Below are 22,066 nucleotides of genomic sequence, written 5' to 3' on the forward strand. Positions count from 1 at the left end.
TTTAATCTGTCTATTAGTGCAGCTAATCTAACTTCATCTTTTTTTATTAATTCTAACAGATTCGCGAATTTGCTTTTCTCTGGACGAGTAAGATGTATCGTGTCCCGCGCGCTTTCGGCTCGCTCGACCCATTCTCTGATATGCTCATGACGCTGACCTAACGACGATATTTCGAGTTTGATCACTAGTTTCCAGGTAGAGTCTATAATGTTCAGGTCTCCAATCTCCTCGAAATATAACCCAGGTTTTTGCTGGAATCGGTCCAAGGTGACGGGTAGGTCTATCTCAGGTTGCATCGCAAGCGCTTCCCGGAGAATTAGATACCTGTTATCAGGTGGTTATAAAGTTACATTAGATATGAATGAGCATTTTTACCGGTGGGTCGTTAGAGAGCGAGTGGCGCGTAGTTTAATACTGTTTCGACTCGCGAAGATGAACGAGACCTTCCTCGTCGAGTCTGATTCGATCGCGGGAACGCGGCGCGTGTTTCGCCTCCGTCTACCGCGGAAACCTTTTCCGCTCCGCAAGGATTTAATAGACGTGACGGCAAAGTTTGAGGGGGAGTTGCCCCCAAGTTTTCTCCAGGGGTTTTTCCGGTTTGGGGTGCCAGAACCCCATCTGATAAGGTGTATGAAGAAGCAATGGAAGGCGGGGAGGTAAGTGTTTATTGTTCCACAAATAATTTTAAATGATTCGCATGAACGACCATGCTTTTCCTCCCCGCTTTTATAGTGTAATTCACGTCGGAATTTTGTTTAATTATTGTATGCGGTCCTCTCCATAAAGATTCTAATTTCTTAGAGCGTCCGCGGCGCAGTGTTTCATCGTATAGCAATACCTTGTCGCCTGCTCTAAACGTGCTTACATTAGCCTTTTTGTCGTAGCATTTTTTTGACTTTGCTTTCTCCTCTTGCATGTTCGCTTTCGCTACCTGGTGTGCTGCACGCAATCTTTCTTTGAACTCGGATACGTAGTCATCATACGTATACGTTAATTTCGGAGGACATGTCAGGGCCGTAGGGAGCGTAACCTGGTGTCCGTACAACAGTTCAAATGGCGTATAACCTGTCGCTGTATGTGATGTAGTATTGTATGTGAACATCGCGTAGGGCAGCCATTCGTCCCAATCGGTTTGATCTCCGTTTATGTAGTGTCGCAAGTACTCTGCTAGTGTCCTGTGCGATCTTTCAAGCGCGCCGTTACTTTCCGGGTGGTACGCGCTTGTACGAATCTTCTCAATTTTTAACAGTTTGCAAGTGCTCTTAAACACTTCGCTCATAAAATTCGTTCCCTGGTCGGTGAGAATTTTATCAGGTACTCCGTATTCCAAAATTATTTTTGTAACGAATGCCTTCGCTACTGTACCAGCTTCCTGATTTTCGATGGGCATTGCCTTGCTCAGTTTCGTGAAATGATCTTGGAATGTTAGTACGTATTTGTTTCCAGTTAGAGTTACGGTTAACGGTCCTACTATATCTAGTGCGCATTTTTCGAATGGCCTATCCGGAGTATCGGTAATAATCATTGGCGCTTTACTTTGCCGTTTTAATTTATTCTTTTGGCAATGCTCGCATTTAGCGATGTATCGTTTTACGTCTTTTGTTAACCCTCTCCAATTGTGAGTTAAACGGATTCGATTTATGGTGCGTTGCACGCCTTGATGCCCGCCTATCGGTGCATCATGATACTCATATAATATTTGCTGTTTCTCTTCCTCCATGTACCTTTTTATCTTTTTTTCGCTATCTCTTTCTTCTTCCTCTTCGTCACTCTTTTTCTCCTTGTCGATTATATGTATATCGTGAGCGACGTTGCGACTTAGTGCGTTAGCATTTGTATTGTATTTTCCGGCTTTGTGTACGATTTCATAGTCGTACTCTTCCAGTTTCAGTCTCCATCTTATTAGACGAGATCCTGGATCGGTCACGTTAAACAACCAAATTAGCGGTTTATGGTCGGTGACAATTTTAAATTTGGTCCCGTATAGGTACGGTCGAAAATATTTGACCGCCCACACAATCGCGAGTAATTCTTTTTCCGTCGTGTTATAATTTTGTTCTGCACGAGAAAGAATTCTGCTAGCATAAGCTATTGGTCGGTCTTGTCCTATCACTCCTTGTGACAAGATACCTCCTATCGCGAAATCCGATGCGTCGGTAGTCAGTATAAATTCATCGTTGAAATTTGGATACTGCAAGACGGGAGCGGTAATTAGTTTCTCTTTTAGATTGTCAAAAGCTCCTTGCTGCTCTTGTGTCCACTCGAATTTTACTCCCTTTTTAATCAATTTCGTGAGTGGTTTGACTATTTTCGAAAAATTTTCGATAAACCGTCTATAATAGCCCGCCAGTCCTATGAATGATTGCACATCCTTGACTCGTTTTGGCGTAGGGAAATTCTTTACTGCCTGGATTTTTCCAGGGTCAGGCATAATTCCGTGTTCGGTAATTATGTGTCCTAAATATGCCACTTCTTTTCTAAGAAATTCACACTTGTTTGGCTATAATTTCAGATTATTGTCGCGTATTTTTTGTAATACTTCTAATAGTCGCCGGTTGTGGTCCTCTAAACTAGCGCCGTATATCACGATGTCGTCTAAATAGACCAGACACCGTATTCCTTGTATGCCCGCCAGAATAGTATTCATTAATCTTTGAAACGTTGCCGGGGCATTCTTTAGCCCGAACGGCATCCGATTAAATTCATAATGCCCGTAGGGCGTTGAAAAAGCCGTTTTTTGCTTATCTCTGTCTGCCATGGGTATTTGATGATAGCCCGATGCCAGATCTAACGTTGTAAAATATTTCGAATTCCCTAGTTGGTCCAAAATATCTGTTATATTTGGCAGTGGAAAAGAGTCTCCGACTGTTAGGTCGTTTAATTTTCGGAAATCGACCACGACTCGCATTTTAGGTTTTCCCGAAGCGTCTGTTTTCTTCGGTACCACCAAAAGTGGTGCGTTCCATTGATTCGAGCTTGGACGTACGATATCGTTTCTTAACATTTCCTGTACCTGTCTACTTACTTCGGCCTTATGCTTCTCCGGTAATCTATACGGTCGCGTATTCGCGGGTGCCGTACCGGCTCGAGTTACGATCTCGTGTTGCAGTGCCTCGGTGCAGGTCAGGGGTTCTCCGTCCAAATGGAATATGTCACTGTATTCTTCGCAGATTGCCAATATAGCTTTTTCTTCTTCGCAATTCATATGCTTGGTCCTTATTGACTTCTTTATTTTTCCAATAAGCGATAAAGGTACTGCATCCTCCTCCTCGCATTTTCCGGTGGTTAAGATTTGCGCTTCCACCTTATTTTCTATGGACTCAATATCGACGTGTGGGGCTTGTATTTCGATCTCTTCGTCGGTGGTGTTTATTACGCTTACGGGACAGCTATAGTCACTGGCGTTTACTAAACAACCGCCGATGATCACCCCTGGTCGTGTCTCCAATACGTGCACGACTCCTAGAGCGTTTTCGCTTGTCGTGGCTTGCACGACTGTTTCACTTTGTGGTGCCAATGTTATTTTCTTATAAGGAAACAGCTTGAATGTAGTTTCTCCTATGGTTAATCGCTTAGTGGGGTACTCCCAATGCGTCACATGCCGTTTCAAAAAATCTGCGCCCAGAATTCCTTCATGTGTTATGGTGAAATCATCTCCCACCACATGTATCTTGTGTCTTATGCACTTGTTGCACATGGGTATATTGCCTTCAATTATCCCCAAAGTTTCCGTTTTTTTTTCCGATAGCGCCGATTAATGTATATTTTTCGTCATAGATTAGCGTTTCTCCCTTCAGATGCTTTAACTTTATTAATGTTAATGTAGCGCCGGTATCCATTAGCATGGTAGATATTTCTTTTTTTGCTTCTTTAACAGAGATTTTAATCAAATCCAAATCCGTGTTTGTTTGCGCTATTTTATCAGTATGTGCGACTTGTAGAGTTTTCGCTGGTCGAGCTGTTCTCTTGGCAGTGACCTCGCTCTCGTTGTCGCTATCGTCACCCTTGCCCTTATCACTTTTAGTGTATTTAATGGTTTTTGGGCGTACATTATCGTTTGAGTTGGCCCCCTTTTCGGGTCGGCCGTTTAGCAGCCAACACTCGTCGCGCAAGTGTCCTGTCCTTTTGCAATGCTTGCAATATTTTTCAAAAGCGTTTACTCTTTGTCCGTCTGCCTTGGGTAAGTTAAATCGGTTAGCGAAGCGACTTGTGCGGCATTCGCGTCCGTGGTGGCCCTATTTGCCACATTTTGCACATTGCGGTGGTTTTTCTCGCGTGGTACCTACCGCTTTGTAATTAGGCTTATTCATTACGTTTGAGCCTCTCATTTTTTCTTCTGAGGCAGCCACTGCTATCGCCTCTTGCAGATTGCTGTAGTTCCGCGATCGGACTATTATTTTTATGTCCTCCTGCAATCCTAATTGAAAATTTTGCAGGGCCTGGCCTTGTATTGTTCCCTTAATCGTGTTCTTTTCGGCCACGGTGTGTCCCTTGCCTTCAATTGTTGACTCATAGAGTTTCATTGCGAGCTGATCCACTCGCAGGCCATATGCTTGAGCGCTCTTCCCCTGCTTTTGCTTGAGTGTGTTAAACTCTAACTGCAGGTGAGCAATGCTTTTACGGGTCGTATAGCATGCCTCGAGTTCTTGCTTCAGTTCTGCGAACGTTTGTATGTTTCGCGTCTGGAAATCGAGCATGACCTTTCTCTTTAGTTTAGTGCACAATATGGCCTTGAGTAACTGTGACTCTTCTGTAGGATTTATGCTTTCCATTGCATATGTGCTTGCGCTTAAAAATTCTTGAATTTTGTGCTGCGAAGTACCGTCAATTTCCGGTATTATACTCCGCGCCTCTTTTAATTGCATGTAGCTGGTCGCGGATAGGGACCTACTCCGTATATCGGATGGGCCACGTCCGTATGTTACGTTCGTCTCTGTTACACGTCGTGGTGAAACCTGTGCCTTATTATCAGGCCCGAACGCGACTGGTCGGATCGTGTTTCTTATATCGCGTTGCTGTTCTTGTAGATCGACGAACTGCTCTTGTAAGCGTAGTATTTGCGTGTAGAAGTGTTCCTGTATCCCTTGTAGTTGAACTCGCATGTCGCTCATAAATTCGATCATTATTTCCATCTGCTCAGTTTCGCGATTTCTATGCGTTCCGGCCTCTATTACGGTCTCTTCGCCTTCGTTACTTAGTTGTTCGCGTAACGATTCTATATCTTCGTCTATCGCGCTGGCAGTTATGTTGCGCGGTGCTTGGGCCATCGTGCTCTCGTATCTTATCTCGCGTGGATTGAATATACTGTTATCGTATGAGGTTAGTTCGGACTCGTTATTTGTTGACGCGCGACTCGGTGTTCTACTGCCTATTTGTCTGTTTCGACGCGTTTCTCTATCCTTACTTTCGGGTATTAGACTAGTATCTATTTCCCCGAAAGAGTAGTGTCGATTTATTTCTATATTTTTGTGGACTTCCGGATTCTCGCTCGCGTTTTCGATACTAGAACTCTGTGTTTCGAGTTCGCGATTTCCGCGTGTCGCACGCTGTGTCCCCTGATTCGGGTTTATAAGTGCGCTTATCGTTGGCCCCGGCTGCTGAATAGCCAGGATCGATTAAGTTGCACGTTGGGGTTATCGCGTTCTTCGGACATTAACGCCGCTTAACTTTTAGTGTACAATTTTTGTCAGTAACTTACAGAATTATTATCGCTCGCATGTTGAATCGCTGCTCGTGCCGTTGTGTCGGGCTGTCTTCTGCGTCCGGCTGTCGGCTGTTGAGGCAGGTCGCGGTTCGTCTCTGCGATAAGGCCGCTCTGCTCAGGTTGCGCTGATTCAGCTCCTGCGGCGTTCTGCTAGGCTCACGCTGTCCCTCTGCTGCTTGCTGCTGTGGGTTGCTTCGGCCTTGTCACTTTCTTGGTCACCAGTTTCAACACTTTAACTTTCGTTTTGCGTTGTTTTTAGCTCTGGCGCCTGTGCTTCTAACTCTTTGAGTTAGGCTTCTTGGTCCAGCTGCAGCCGTGCCCAGGTCATCAGGGTATTCAGAACATCCAGATAAACGGTAAAGATGGCGAATCCCACCGCTGCCACCAATTTGTTGCGTCTACTTTGGTAGCGGTAGGCGCTGCGTAAAGATTCGGGATTCGCCGTGCTGGTCAAGGGGGCTTTGACTCGGAGAGTTTAGAATAATTAAGCACTTCTGAATAGATAGAATAACTTTTATTTGGTATCTTCTTATTACACTTGTCACCTCACTTATTCGGCGACCGTACTACCGTGGTTACGCGTGTACGCGACGTGTCGTGCTTCGTCCGGAACTTTGCTGATAAAAACCCGCGGCGCCTTGTGTGTCGCCTTAATTTATACGGATCAGTATTCGGAACACAATGAGACTTGAACTATATCGATCCATTGTGTTACCAAAATGCTGATCTGTTTAACCTACTTTAGACGCAAGTGACACTCGGGCTTCTAAGAACGAGTGCTCGCGTCAGCGCCTAATTATTTAATAATTAAATAACTTTTGTCACAGGATTTTTGAGAAGTGGCCTCGATTAATGGCTTTCTAAATGTTTATTATTGTTATTGCCTAATTAACCTATAATTATTACGTTGTGGTCTTTCAACACACAACGACGTAATCGTAATATATTTATCTATGCTAGAAAGGCTAGAAATGCACCATATACCGGCCATAGTATCACGTGATATGTAACTTACCGCTTACGTCACGCTATGTAATACATAGATTTTGCTGCCAGGCTCGGTAAATAAGGAAGTCAACAGTCTAGTGTATACTATAAATGTCTATGCAGATAACCAAGCGTGCGAATTCCGCACAAAATACCGCTATCGTACTGTTACTGTACTGCCGCGAGATGGCGGCGTACGGCGTAACTGTACGGTAGCGGTACAAAAAGTATACATGATATTATAGTACAGCGTATCATCATTGTACCTATACTGCATATTGTTCGGTACATACATATCACACAATAGGAACTGTACCGTACCATTATGGCGTACATCTACATAAAACTAGCCGACAGAATTATTAAATTTTATTATTTTTAACTTTTCTGAGTGTATTTGTTTGTAAATTTGTTTGTGATTGATTGTGAGTTTGTTCATAATGTTTGTGACAAATTAGTTTTTTTTATAGTAATTAATAATTATATTTTAGTCATGCGATGTCAGCCGACCACTTTTTTAGTATAACAGATATTTTGTAATAACTGATAACTATAATTAATAGGAAATCGTTTGTGATTTATAAATATACTAATGTTACGTTTGCAAATTAATAAATTTCTTAATTACTTGCAAAATAAGTTTATTTTATAATTGTATTGCGCATGCGCATCCGCCACGAGTAACGCTTCGACGCGCTTTTTCTATAAGAGTTCCGAGTATACTTTGCGTATGCATAATACAATTATAAAATAAAATTATTTTGCAAATAATTAAAAAATGTATTGATTCATAAACGTAAAAATTGATATATTTGTAAAACACAAACAGTTTCCTATCAATTACAATTTATCAGTTATCACAAAATCTGTTTATTACTAAAAAGTGTCGGCTGGCATCATGATTAAAATAAAATTGGTAATTACAAAAAAACTAATTTGTCACAAACGTTAAAAACAGACTCACAATCAATCACAAACAATTTACAAATAAAATACACTCACACAAGTTAACACTAGTCAATTGGCGTGTGACACTTGGTTAGTGTTACTTGTCAGAAAAGTTAAAAGTAATTTAATTTAATAATTTCTGTCGGCTACTTTCATATCAAGAGACACGGTAGTGTCTCGCGCCAAGTTCACGCGCAGCGCAAGACTGAACGTGTATCTTTACGCGAGCCCGAAGAGCCCAGAGAGCCGAGATTATCGGAACTCAATAATGCCTGGGCTGATCAAGTTGATAATGGTCTCAATCAATAGCACATACCCAAAATATATAATAAAAGTATGCTTGTTTTTGCTCTACATGCTTTATAAATAAATATATAAAAGTCCAAAGTCGAAATGTCAAAAATATTATCTCAATTTCTAGGATGTACAGTCAACATTTTTTACACTAGATGGCTATAATGATGTTAGTAGTTGGGTTTGTGTTGGTGGCGCTATAGGAAATAGCCGCGCATACCAAATAACCTTACAGATGATGTGTCAAAAGAATAATATTGAATTCGGCCACTCGCACTACATTGCACTGGTGCACACTCAAGGCTGCTTAATGTTCACCAGTTTTTTATTCGTGTTCATCATAGTAGTGTAGTGCAGTGCAGTGCGAGTGATCAAATTCAATATAAATGTATTAAGTAAAATAAGTGTATATGTATATTGGTTATAAGTATTGTGTTTTAATTTTACTATACATTCTGTCAAAAAGCTTTAGTGTATGATCTGTCTAAAATAAATAAAATTAAATATCTCAAAGTTTAATATTTCAATTCTACGTATCCTAAATTAGTTCCAACAATATTTATAATTTCTAGTCAATTTTATACATAAAAAAATATAGCATAAGTCACTTTTTGTGATTATCCTAAATTAGTTCCAATATTTATAATTTCCAGTCAGTTTTATATCCATAGAAAATAGGAAACAAAAATTATAAACATAAACTCGACAAGAAATCTTGTAATACACAAAATTAAAATTGACCAGAAATTATAAATATTGTTGGAAATAATTTAGGATACATAGAACAGAAATATTAAGCTTTGATATTTAATTTTATTTATTTTAGACAAATCATACACTAAAGTTTCTAAACAATGGTCTTATAAAACATAGTGATGATTGGTATGATTGTACAAATTAATTTTACAATACATTCTGTCAAAAAAGCACATCATTCGAGACTTTAGTGTATGATTTGTCCAAAATAAATAAAATTAAATATCTCAAAGTTTAATATTTCTGTTCTATGTATTTTAAATTAGTTTCAACAAAATTTATAATTTCCAGTCAATTTTATATTTTATATATAAAATTTATTTTATATATAAAAATGTCAGGAATTAGTAATTGTCCGAACACTTTTAAGCTACAACAAGTATATTCTTGTATAAATAAACGTATACAGAAAAACGGTAACTCTAATAGGAACGTAACGGTAGGCGTCTGTGCTGCTTAGAGTGCCAGCAGAGAAGAACATAGATCACAGAAATAGCAGAGGCGAACATTAATGCACTCACTAGTCGCCCAGTAGCGCCACGGTGTATCGACTAGGGATATCGATTAAGAATAGAGATCTTTTCGATCAGACTCGCTTTCTTACAAAAAAAAATATAGCATAAGATACTTTTTGTAGTTATCCTAAATTAGTTCTAATATTTATGATTTCCAGTCAATTTTATGTCCATAGAAAATAAAAAACAAAAATTATAAACAAACTCGATTATAAACAAACTTGACAAGAAATCTTGTAATACACAAAATAAAATTGACTGAAAATTATAAATATTGTTAGAACTAATTTAGGATACATAGAACAGAAATATTAAACTTTGACATTTAATTTTATTTATTTTAGATAAATCATACTAAAATCTTGAAACGTGTGCTTTCTTGAATGATTAAAATTGACTAGAAATTATAAATATTGTTGGAATTAATTTAGGATACGTAGAAGAAAAATATTAAACTTTGGTATTTAATTTTATTTATTTTAGACAAATCATACAAAATTTCTGAAACGTGTGCTTTTTTGACAGATCTTAAATTAGTTTCAACATTTATAATTTTCAGTCAATTTTATCAAAATCAAAACAAAACAGTATTGTTTTACCTTTCAAAAAATTGTCGTACCTATATATTAAATCAAAAAAAGCTGTCGTATATATATTACAAAAAAAGAAATAATATCTATCAAAAAATTACCTTTTTTAAAAAAAGGTAAAAAAAAGGCGTCAAGTACACGCTTTTGTCACAACTAAAACAAAACCATGAAACCGTGTGAGCTTCGGCGGACGCGGAGTAGCTCGCCGGAATCCAGGTTCGGTCGGTTGGGGGTATGTCAAATAAACCAAATGCTCGTTTATAATAAATGTAACAAAACAGTGTTTATTCAGAAAGATGTAGATATGGTTTGTCTCGAATGATCTGCTTTAATGCTCGTGTATACATGCGAAGCGTGTGCAAGATGAATTCGAAAGAGCATACAAAATAGCCAAATATCGGTGAAATAATTAATAAGTGATAGCGAAATAGTTCTTTAAAGCGGCGTGGAATAAATACAGAGTAGCGTGAAGATAAATGCGAAGTATCGTTAATGGTGAAATAATTATTTGAGCGGCGGTGAAATAATTATTTAAGGCGGCGTGAAATAAATGCGAAGTATACGTGAAAATAAATGCGAAGTATCGGCAATAAAGAAATAATTATTTGAGCGGCGGTAAAATAATTATTTAAGGCGGCGTAAAATAAATGCGAAGTATACGTGAAAATAAATGCAGAGTATCGGCAATAATGAAATAATTATTTGAGGCGACGGTGGAATAATTATTTAGTATGACGTGAGGCGTCCTGGTGCGGTCGGCGAGAGCGCAAGCGCGGGCGATCGTGTCGCAACGGTTGGTACAAGACGGAGCGCTTGTCGGTGAGTGCGTTCATAGTATCGCGAGTCTGTTCGATCGTAGATCGATGCGGACTATTCGGCGGCGCGGATTGGTCGACGCGGTTTTGCTTGCCGGACGGATTACGGTTTTGAAACCCCGGCGAATAAACGCGGTATAAGGGCTTAGGCTGCCGATTACGCTCGGCGGGAGTACGAGGATGCTCGTACGAAAGCGGAATTTTAGAACGGCGACTTAGCTAGGTACGCGGAAATGCCCGCAATACGAAGTTCGGTGGCCTAGAGGAGCCAAGTACGCTTGGCGGGTATACGAATAGATTCGTATGCGGGAGTCAAGAATACCGAGGACGCTCGGCGGTACACGAGGATACTCGTGTGCTGGAACAGGTATACAAAACCGAGTATGCTCGGTTTGGGACTACGAGGACACTCGTAGAGGGATGTTCGCTGTCTATCAGCGAACAGAGTCTGGTGAGAAGACGTACAGCCGGGCGTCTTTTATACCCGGCTGGCAGCCGAACGGCTTTGAATCGGCAAGCATCGGCGGTTTCGGCGGCGAGTCCCCCACAAAACGGAATTTCGGAACGGTCGGGTGTGGGGGATTTTCAGCAGTTGACCGCCGCTGTTTTGACAAAAAGCTTATCGGCGCTCGATGCGCCCTTGGTGGGCTACGGACGATGGACGGTCCGTAGCCGTAACGATGCAGCTTGCAGGCTGCACCGTTACAACCATATTGTTTTATCTTTTAAAAAAGTTGTCGTATATATTAAACCTTTCAAAAAAACCTGTCATAGATATTAAAACCTTTCAAAAAAAACTTGTATATAGTAAAATTTTTAAAAAAGCTATTATATATACTTTCTATAAAAAAATATGATATCAGGAAATGGCACCAAGTGGGACTAAAGAACTATGAAAAAAGTTGTACACTATTTTTATAAAACTCTTCTATAAAACTCTTGTACATAAAGCTGTCGTATATATAATTAACTATATTATATACTATATATATATTATATATATAGTATACTATATATATATTATATATATAGTATACTATATATATATTATATATATTATAAAAAAATAAATACATAAATAAGAAAACAAAAAATTAAAATTAAAAAATTTTTTAAAAATATTTAAAAAATAAAAATATTTAATTAAAAATAAAAAAAAAAAAATATTAATCAAAATAAAAAGATATTTATTAATAAACGCAAAAAAACTTGGCGCTGCTACAGTAAACTACATGTTAATTTCATTGCTTTATAATACTTTGTGGTGTAACAGCGCCAAGTTTTTTTGCGTTTTTTAATAAATATTTTTTTATTTTGATTAAATTTTTTATATTTTTTTATTTTTAATTAAATATTTTTATTTTTTAAATATTTTTAAAAAATTTTTTAATTTTAATTTTTTGTTTTCTTATTTATGTATTTATTTTTTTATAATATATATAGTATATAATATAGTTAATTATATATACGACAGCTTTATGTACAAGAGTTTTATAGAAGAGTTTTATAGAAATAGTGTACAACTTTTTTCATAGTTCTTTAGTCCTACTTGGTGCCATTTCCTAATATCATATTTTTTTGTAGAAAGTATATATAATAGCTTTTTTAAAAATTTTACTATATACAAGTTTTTTTTGAAAGATTTTAATATCTATGACAGGTTTTTTTGAAAGTATAAATTACGGCGTACTGTGAACTAAAACTTAAAATAAATCTATAAAATTTAAATACACACATAATTAATTAATTGAATAATAACTTTTTATTAAAATTATGATTCTAATTTAATATTAATTTAGCAATGATAATATTTATTTCTTAAATAATATAATGGGAGTCTGAGTTGCTGTTTACATCAAAGTTCTATCTTCATTTTTTGACGCGTGCAACCGACGCAAGCGCGGCTGGACGAGATCCGATATCCCACATTGCCAATTGGCCAGTTGGACACTAGGATCTTCCGATTGGTCAACTGTGCTGGTTACCTTAGGTTATAGTATCGCATGATGTGTGCATCAGGCTTAATGAGACCCTCCCAGCACGGCGATTTTGTTTTTTTATTCTTCCCTGATAACGTTAATCTGTACGGACGTGTTTTTCTTACTTCCGTAATTTTTCAAGTTATTACGAGGAATATTTCAGAGATTCAAAGAATCATTTTCGTTCATCCAGTATCTGAGGTAAATAATTTTTCAATAATTTTATATAACAATTAATTTGATAATTTTTCTTTGGGTTTAATGATTGATTGAAATCATTCGATACCGCGGCTTTTCGTTATCAATTTTCTCTCAATTTTATTTATCGTATATGTGTTATTTCGTTTCAATATATTTGTCGCGATTATTTTTGGCATTAAACAATAACATTGAGTGATTTGTTAAACTAAAAATGTGAATTAGTTGCAACTTTCGGCTTGATTTTCGTAACTTAGCAACGAGTCGCCGGCGCGCGTAACTAACAATAAGAGCACAAAGATCGTCGTAATCGTTCCCGACAAAGATGTAAACGTAAATCGGAGATGAAGCTCTAAAGCTCTTGATCTGTCGTTGCAATCATACCAAATTATAGTATGTTATATTATATGTGATTTATTTATTTATTGCATTTGTGATATAGACGTCCCGAAACTGAATATTGCGCGCCTTAGTTATGCGTCTGCGACGACTCGTTGTTAAGTTACGAAAATCGAGCCGAAAGTTGCAATTAATTCCCATCTCTGTGTTAAATAATTAAACACATTATAAGATGTGTACCAGGTTATATCTTTGAAATTCTCTACTAATCTCAAATTTTAAAATACTTTTAGCCAATCGTAAAATTATTTAATTTGGAAAAATATTTATCTCTTTTGTTTTAAAATTGAGGGCTTGGATCAAAGAACTCGCTCAGCGCTTGAAATCATGTAAAAGTATTGTCCAAACGTCTCAGAGCATGAAAATTTTGAAAGTCGCAAAATTAATTCTTTTTAAATATAGGCTTGTAGAGAATGACGAGACGGAACTTTTTTCTATTTGCAGTTTTTTTGTTCGATGCTTATTTTTAAAAATAAAAATGAAAAACTGAATAATTTTTATTATTAAAAATAAGCATCAAACAAAAAAACTGCAAATAGAAAAAAGTTCCGTCTTGTCATTCTCTATAAGCCTATATTTAAAAAAAAAATAAATTTTGCGACTTTCAAAATTTTTATGTTCTGAGACGTTTGGACAATATTTTTATGGATTTCCGAGCGCTGGATGAGTTCTTTGATCCGGATTCTCAATTAAAATCTAAATATTTATTTATCCTAAATATTTTTGTCTTTTTCTTGTGTATTAATAATTTTTGGCATATTTATTCGTATACTTCAGTCTCCTTACCTTTTTTTAAAAGAACTTTTTTTACTCTAATTCACTGTTTAGGAGAGAGTGGGGCAGAATGGACAGGGACGGGAGATTAAGTAGACACCCTTAGAAAATGAACAAAAATTTTTCCTTTTCTTTACATTTTTATTATTCATATCAGCGCTCGGAATTAGTTGCACATTTCGGGCCGATTTCCGAGACGACGCCTTTTGTTCCCCCACTATCGCCCGGCCGCTGACGGTCGAGCCGCCGATAGCTCTGGCTCAGGAGCGTTTTATATTAGAAATAGGCTGGATTGTTTAGGCATCTTTCAGGAAATCGTAACATTTTCTTCACTACATAAATAATGTTTATTTTTATTAATACATAATATATATATATATTTAATTATTAATGAAAATAAACATTATTTATGTAACAAAGAAAATATTACTATTTTCTGAGAGATGCCTCAACAATCCAGCCTATTTCTTATATAAAACGCTCCTGCGCCAGAGCTATCGGCGGCTCGGCCGCCAGCGGCCAGGCGGTAGTGGGGGAACAGGAGGCGTCGTCTCGGAAATCGGCCCGAAATGTGCAACTAATTCCGAGCGCTAATTCATATATAACTAAAAAAAAAAATATTCAATTTTTTATCTTAATCCTTATGTGCACATCCGGGTACCCGGGTACCCACCGGCACACATTTCTTGAAAATTGTTTATGTTCCAGTGAAAATTTTTCTAAATCCGCCTGGATCGTCGCGTTTTGACCATTTTTCTATCAAAATTTACTTCCAAATTTTTTTTTTATTAGGATTAAAGAAAATTATAGCGTCAATTTAATTAACTCGACAGGGACACCCGGGATACCCCGGTACCCATGCATAAAATTGTATGACTTCTGTATAATTTCTTACTCAATCGTACAATTTTCATTTAGTATCATGACAGAGGTTGTTAAATAAATAAGAACAAATGATTTTAAAATAAAAAATATAAATTTGTATTTATTTAATCACTCATTCAGCGCATTCCTTACATTGAGTCATCGTTACCGCATGCTTATCACATACGGGTTTGCTAGAAACTACACAAGATTTTCTGGTTTTCCTGTGTTTTTTTATTGTTTGTTTATAGCAAATATGACAGGAACCACTTTTCCGCCGGTGTGGTCTAACCGCGGCTGAGATCTAAAAGGAAGCTCGGCAGAAGAAGTTTGCCTGTTGAGAATGCTCTCAACTGCCAACTTTGTAGAATAATTTCTCATTATTTGCAGATTTTGGTACGCAGCAATGCAGGCAATATCGGTATGGACCAGATGTTATGCAGATATACCACTCATCGGCGTACTAATAGATGGCCACTAGCTTTTTTCTACAACATTGTCGATATTGCCTGCATTGCTGCGTACCTCATTTATTATGAAAATAATAAAATGGTAAAGAAAAAGACCAATCAACGTAGAATATTTTTGAGACAACTAAGTGAAGAGCTCGCCATGCCGATAATTGAAGATCGCTCTCAAAATCTGCAAATAATGAGAAATTATTTTACAAAGTTGGCAGTTGAGAGCATTCTCAACAGGCAAATTTCTTCTGCCAAGCTTCTTTCTGGATCTCAGCCGCGGTTAGACCACACCGGCAAAAAAGTGGTAACTGGTTCCTGTCATATTTGCTTTAAACAAACAATCAAGAGACACGGTTGTGTCTCGCGCCAAGTTCACGCGCAGCGCTGAGTGACGCGAAGCCGACTGTGTCTATTAACGCGAGCACATGAGCTGACAGGAGTCGAGATTTTCATACTTTCAAAAAAAGTTGCATGTATATCTAGTTATTTATTTAAAAATGATATTTATGTTTATATCTAGTTAATTCTTCTTAAGTATACTTTTTAAAATAATTGCATCTGTATCTAGTTATTTTTTTTATATCTGTATCTAGTTAAATAAAAAAATTTTTCAAATTTAATCAAAATAAAAAAATATTACAAAATTTCGCAAAAAACTTGGCGCTGCTATAAAATAGCCTTAAAATATTATTATACATCTTAAAATATTATAGAGCAATGAAAATGAGCAATTATTTTACAATTTACATGATTAAGTGTTATAATGACTCAAATTGACCAGAGCGGCAAACAGCGACGCGATAGCCAATTAAACTCTTGTTCTTACGGAAAAATTGTAAGTTGATTGGCTATAGCGTCGCCGCTCGCCGCTCCGTCGCTCTAGTCTGTTTGAGCCGAAATTTTAAGGCTATTTTATAGCAGCGCCAAGTTTTTTACAAAATTTTGTAATATTTTTTTATTTTAATTAAATTTGAAAAATTTTTTTATTTAACTAAATACAGATATAAAAAAAATAACTAGATACAGATACAATTATTTTAAAAAGTATACTTAAGAAGAATTAACTAGATATAAACATAAATATCATTTTTAAATAAATAACTAGATATACATGCAACTTTTTCTGAAAGGTTTTTTATTTAAACTTGGCGTCATTTTCTGATATCACCTCTTTTATAGGCAGAATATGTAGCGAATTTTTATTTGGTATATACAACTTTTTTTAAAAGTACAATTTTTTGGAAAGGTTTTTTATAATAAATATATATAATTTTTTTAAAAAGATTTTTTTATAATATATTTTTGGAAATACAATCTTTTTGGAAAGTTTTTTATAATATATACAACTTTTTTTGGAAAGGTTTTTTGTGAGGAAAACTTTTTTTTAATATAATATATTTTTAAAAGTACAGTTTTTTGAAAAGGTTTTTTATGAGGAAAACTTTTTTTAGAAAAACAATAAAAAAACACAGGAAAACCAGAAAATCTTGTGTAGTTTGTAGTAAACCCGTATGTGATGAGCATGTGGTAACGATGACTCAATGTAAAGAATGCGCTGAATGAGTGAATAAATAAAAACAACAAATTTATATTTTTCATTTCAAAATTATTTGTTCTTATGTATTTAATAACCTTGTCATGATACTAAATGAAAATTGTACGATTGTGTAAGAAATTATACAGAAATCATACAATCCTATGCATGGATACCGGGATACTCCGGATGTGCTACAACAGGCCTGGCCAAAAGCTTGCTCGCGAGCAGCCTTCAGAGTCCGCTAGATGGGGACTCGGCCCCCACTATCTCGCCGTCTCCACTTATGTTTGCTCGCTATCTTTTGTTCTAAGCCTTAGAACAGCGCTCGGAATTAGTTGCACATTTCGGGCCGATTTCCGAGACGACGCCTCTTGTTCCCCCACTACCGCCTGGCCGCTGGCGGCCGAGCCGCCGATAGCTCTGGCGCAGGAGCGTTTTATATAAGAAATAGACTGGGTTGTTGAGGCACTTCTCAGAAAATAGTAATATTTTCTTTGTTACATAAATAATGTTTATTTTTATTAATAATTAAATATATTGTTGCGTTTCCGAAACGTGTGTCGCGCGGTTTACACAAATAAACCAACACTTTTAAAAAGAACTATTAACAGTTTATTAACTCAGAACAACAGTAATACAATAAACACACGTTAATTAACAAGAGCGCTTTTAAAAGAAGACCGTGCTGCTAAGTACATCCGTACAACAAGACAGCCAGCCGAAATCTGAAAGGCGTGAGATGTCAACAACCTGTCTCCAAGGAAACTCATTGACATATCGATATATCGATACGATGAGATATCAGGGACATAACACTGCCCCCTTTCTTCAAGATTGTCGTCCCGACAATCAACTTGAACTGATTGCTTGTCATCTCCAGGATCTTAGGCGAATTACCTGTTCTACCTGTGCTACTGCAGCAGTTTATCGAACTTCGCCTTCTTGGATCCAAATGACTTGAGTCGTTTCTTCAAAATTGTCATCCCGACAATCAACTTGAACTAATTGCTAGCCATCTCCAGGATCCTTGGTGAATTGCCTGTTCTTCCTGTGCTACTGCAGCAGGTTACCGAACTCCACCTTCTTGGATCCAAATGACTTAAATCGTTTCTTCATTTTTGCAAAAACAATTCTTCGGACAAGAGAGGGATGTCTACCGTGGACCCAATATCCAAAATGGACTTCTCGAGTCCCTGCCTCGGCATTTGCCCTACGGCCCACGGAAAAACCACGGTTCAAAAACCGTGGGCAAAGCAGACTTTATAAACAGATTCCTGTCGCCCTGTTTTCTGAAAACTTCCTTCCTTCCTTTTCTTTTTATTCCTTGCTCCACGAATTTCCTTCTTGTTTGTACTATAATACATAGAAAAATAATAAGAGTAAACTAAATATTTTAATAATAATAATAATAATAAGACAGACTCCTATTGACTCTATATTTGTCTCTCATTGTAAGGAGCTAACCTATCCAAATGAATTATTTTATTCTTATGTTTTTGGGACTGCCTAATACAATAAACTACGTCATTTAACCTTTTGACAACCTCAAAAGGTCCTTCCCAATTACTCTGTAATTTTGGGGACCTTCCTATAAATTTTCGAGGATTATACAACCAGACTTTTTGTCCCGGATTGAATAAAATACGGCGAGCATTTTGATCATAAAGAGTTTTTATTTTTAAAGATCTCATATTCAGAAGTTGTCTAACTTGTCTAACTTGTCTAACTTCTTCATGAATGGAGTTTAATTTTTCTTTTAATTGAAAAACATAATTCCCTCTGGTGAACACAAATTCTTGTGGAGAGTTTCCGCGGAGAAGATCTAATGGAAGTGTTAAGTCCCTTCCAAAACACATTTCAGCAGGAGTAGTTCTGATGGCTTCATGCCTAGCCGACCTCAAAGCTAGCAAGCATATTCCTATCCAGCGGTCCCAATCTAACTGATTTTCTGATACGAACTTCGCTAAGTAATTTATTATTGTCAGTAGTTATACTATGATGATTCTAACCCAGGGGCAATGAGGGGGGTGCGGGTGAAGAGGGGAAGAGGGGTATCAGATAACAGTGGAGGGGGTAATAACGTCATCGTTTTTGGAGGAGAGGGGGTAAATGTGGAGTGGTAGGGGTATCAGATTACAATAATTTCCGGAAGAGATAAGGATTGTTAATACAAATCGCGAGATAAGGATTCCCGAAAAAGATAAGGATTGTTTATTGGAAAGAGAACTGTTTACATCCTATGGTTTTTTTTCTACACATCAAAGTAGAGCGCCATTGTTGGAATCGCAATGTTTATAGTATGTAGGTTCGTGCAGGTTTACGGATTGCGTCATCGCTGTATTTTAGAACAAAAGCCCATAGCAACAGGCAGCCACGTCAACATTTTTCGGCGCCATGTTGTTAGATTTTAATTTTGTATGCAACAAAATAATTCCCGGAAGAGATAAGATGAGGATTGTTAATACAAATCGATAGTTTTAATCAGTGTCGTGTGCAACAAGCGGGTATATAAAGCATGTGAAAAAGAATAGGGAACCATCAGTCGTTCGAAATCATTGTGAAAATCACTAGTTCGCTGTGACGTTTACTAGCAACGATGTTTTGCACCATGTCAACCGTGAATAATCAGATCAACAAACAGCAGAGTGCGAAGAAGCTGCAATTACCCAACGTGTAAGTTGACTCTCTTACTATTTGCACTTTTAAACTCACCGCCATTGTTACACTTTGAACTCACGCAAGCTTTTATCCACAGAAATAAAAGTAATTCACCAAGTAATTCACCAAGAAGCATGATCACGCCTCCCAGAATTTTAGCTAGAAGATACCCGTTGACAAAAACCGGCTATAAATATCTGGATATCGGAATCAATATTTCTACGCCGAGCCACATAGAAATCGCTCTCGGTGACAACCATGGCAGAGAGATACATTTTACATACAACATGTGGAAGATCCTCCTGGATCAACGACATGCCATCCACCATTTCTTTAACAATGATGAAGACAAAGCACATGCATCATCTCAAACCATCGAACATGTCACGCTACGGTTTGGAAAGATAAATAATCTAAAAGTGCTGCGTCTGGAAACATCAATGGTGTGTTTAGCAATGTCACACAACACCATATATAACATGATCGCTCTCGAGTATTGTGTGGATCGTATCGTTCAATCGTTGAACAACGTCACTAGTATGGTCGACATCAAGTTCACACACTTTCGAAAAATCGCGAGCGGTGCGAAGGATCCCATCGCGGTGATACGTGAGAGCGAATCGTTCGATAAGAATGATATAATCGATTGTGAGCTGTTAGCTCAGGTCTTTGGATCGCAATAATTCTAGCATATCACATACTTTATTGTTAAAATATTTTCACCATCATAATGTATTTATTAGATGCATCTGTTTAATAAATATTATTTCAATTAAATTATTTTTTATTATCTCGACTATATACCTTTCTCACCCTATCCGCTATACCGACTTATCCTACAACGCGCGCATCAAAGTAGAGTGTCTGTTTAAATCGCGTCATCGCTGTATTTTAGAACAAAGAGGTAGCATTTGAGCGCCGTTTCTTAGAGGGTGTGATAAGGATTGTTAATACAAATTGTAGGCATCGCCATGTTGCTAGATGCGTCATCATGTTTGGAGGAGAGGGGGTAATTTTGGAATGGTAGGGGGTATCAGATCACAATAATTCCCGGAAGAGATAAGATAAGGATTGTTAATACAAACATGAACCATCGTTATGCTTATAGTTAGTGTCGTGTGTAACAAACGGGTATATAAAGCGAGTGAGAAAAATATGAATCTTCAAAATCATTCGCAATGGAGAAGGAGCGCGATCTTACCGTACGAGCAGCGAATATCAAAACGACGGGAGAGTTCCTTCCATGGGACTACGAGTGCAACGAGTACCTCGATTCACTCAAGGAACAATGTCGCAAGAGGCAACGCACCGGAGTAGTCAACTCTCTGGTGGCGCAAATTGCGCGTCTGGAGGGTGTGAGGGACGCCCTGCACGAGCGTTTCGTACCCATCGGTGCTGGATACGGTGGATACGAGAAGAAGGGCTACACGTGGAAGGAGATCGAGACGGCGTTTAGGAACCGTGTGCTGACCGGTGCGATTATCAATCAAAACTACATCGATCCTCATGAATTTTTGAAAAACGTGAGAAATACGGTTATCGAGCGGATCCAGGGCGTCATGGTGGAACACAACAGCGTCAAGATTAACACCGCGTTCAACGGGGAATTTGTCGCGGGCGACAAGACTGCCGTGAAGACCATCGCCACGAAGAACTGCGAGCTCTTTCCAACATCTGATCTACAAGAATGGTACACGAGGCATGTGGTTGACATCATCTTGACATCCCTGGAGGAGTTTCAGGAACGCGATAGTGGATGGACGTTGTCGCGTATCCTGAATCTCACCGTCAATGTGAACAAGTTCAATCCTCTGCGCGCGGGATGCAACATCGAGTTACCGCGGAAAATTATGCTGAAAAGGGCGGTAGTCAATGTTAAATCAAACGATAATGCATGCTTTGCGTGGGCAGCCGTAGCCGCTTTATATCCAGCGGAAAAACATCCGGAAAGAACGATAAAATACCCACATTACTCGACGGTGCTCAACCTGTGCGGCATCGAGTTCCCCATGATGCTTCCGCAAATAACAAAATTTGAGAAACTAAACGCCATCTCCGTCAACGTCTTCACCACCGAAGACTCAAAAATCGTCCCTCTGCGGCTCGCCGACGACAAAAAGGAGAAGCACGTCAACCTGCTCTACGTGTGTAAAAACAATAATGCACACTTTGTATGCATCAAAAACTTGTCGCGGTTGGTGAGCTCACAACTGAGCAAGCACGCAAATAAAAAGTACATTTGCGATCGGTAAGTAAAAACACATTTATAGAATAATTCAAAATTTTATTCACAGTATTAATCATACAAATTATTACAGGTGTCTACACTACTTTTATACACGGGAGAAATTATCGGCGCACAGCGTCGACTGCGGGAAAATGAACGACTGCGCCGTCGTTCTCCCCAGCGAGGACGACGAGTGGCTGACGTTCCGGAATTACAATCGAAAGGAGCGGCTCCCGTTCGTAGTGTACGCCGATCTCGAATGTACGCTCGAGAAAAAGGTGGATCAGGACGGTACTACTTACGCCTACCAACATCACAGAGCCTATAGCGTAGGATTTTATGTAAGTTGCACGTACGATA

The 22,066-nt window shown here is 37.9% G+C and overlaps 1 protein-coding gene across 1 annotated transcript; it reads left to right on the top strand.

Annotated features, from left to right (window-relative positions):
* The first annotated feature begins 18,117 nt into the window (after positions 1-18,117).
* LOC136999293 (uncharacterized) lies at positions 18,118-21,751 on the top strand. Its single transcript, XM_067352930.1, has one exon. It carries the CDS (start codon positions 20,658-20,660, stop codon positions 21,729-21,731), a length of 1,074 nt encoding a protein of 357 aa, XP_067209031.1. The 5' UTR covers positions 18,118-20,657; the 3' UTR covers positions 21,732-21,751.
* Positions 21,752-22,066: the final 315 nt, after the last annotated feature.

Source organism: Linepithema humile, chromosome 4, assembly GCF_040581485.1.
Source record: "Linepithema humile isolate Giens D197 chromosome 4, Lhum_UNIL_v1.0, whole genome shotgun sequence".
NCBI lineage: Eukaryota > Metazoa > Arthropoda > Insecta > Hymenoptera > Formicidae > Linepithema > Linepithema humile.

Coding starts and splice junctions, on each gene's coding strand:
- LOC136999293 (XM_067352930.1), top strand. CDS start 20,658: ATGGAGAAGGAGCGCGATCTTACCGTACGAGCAGCGAATATCAAAACG.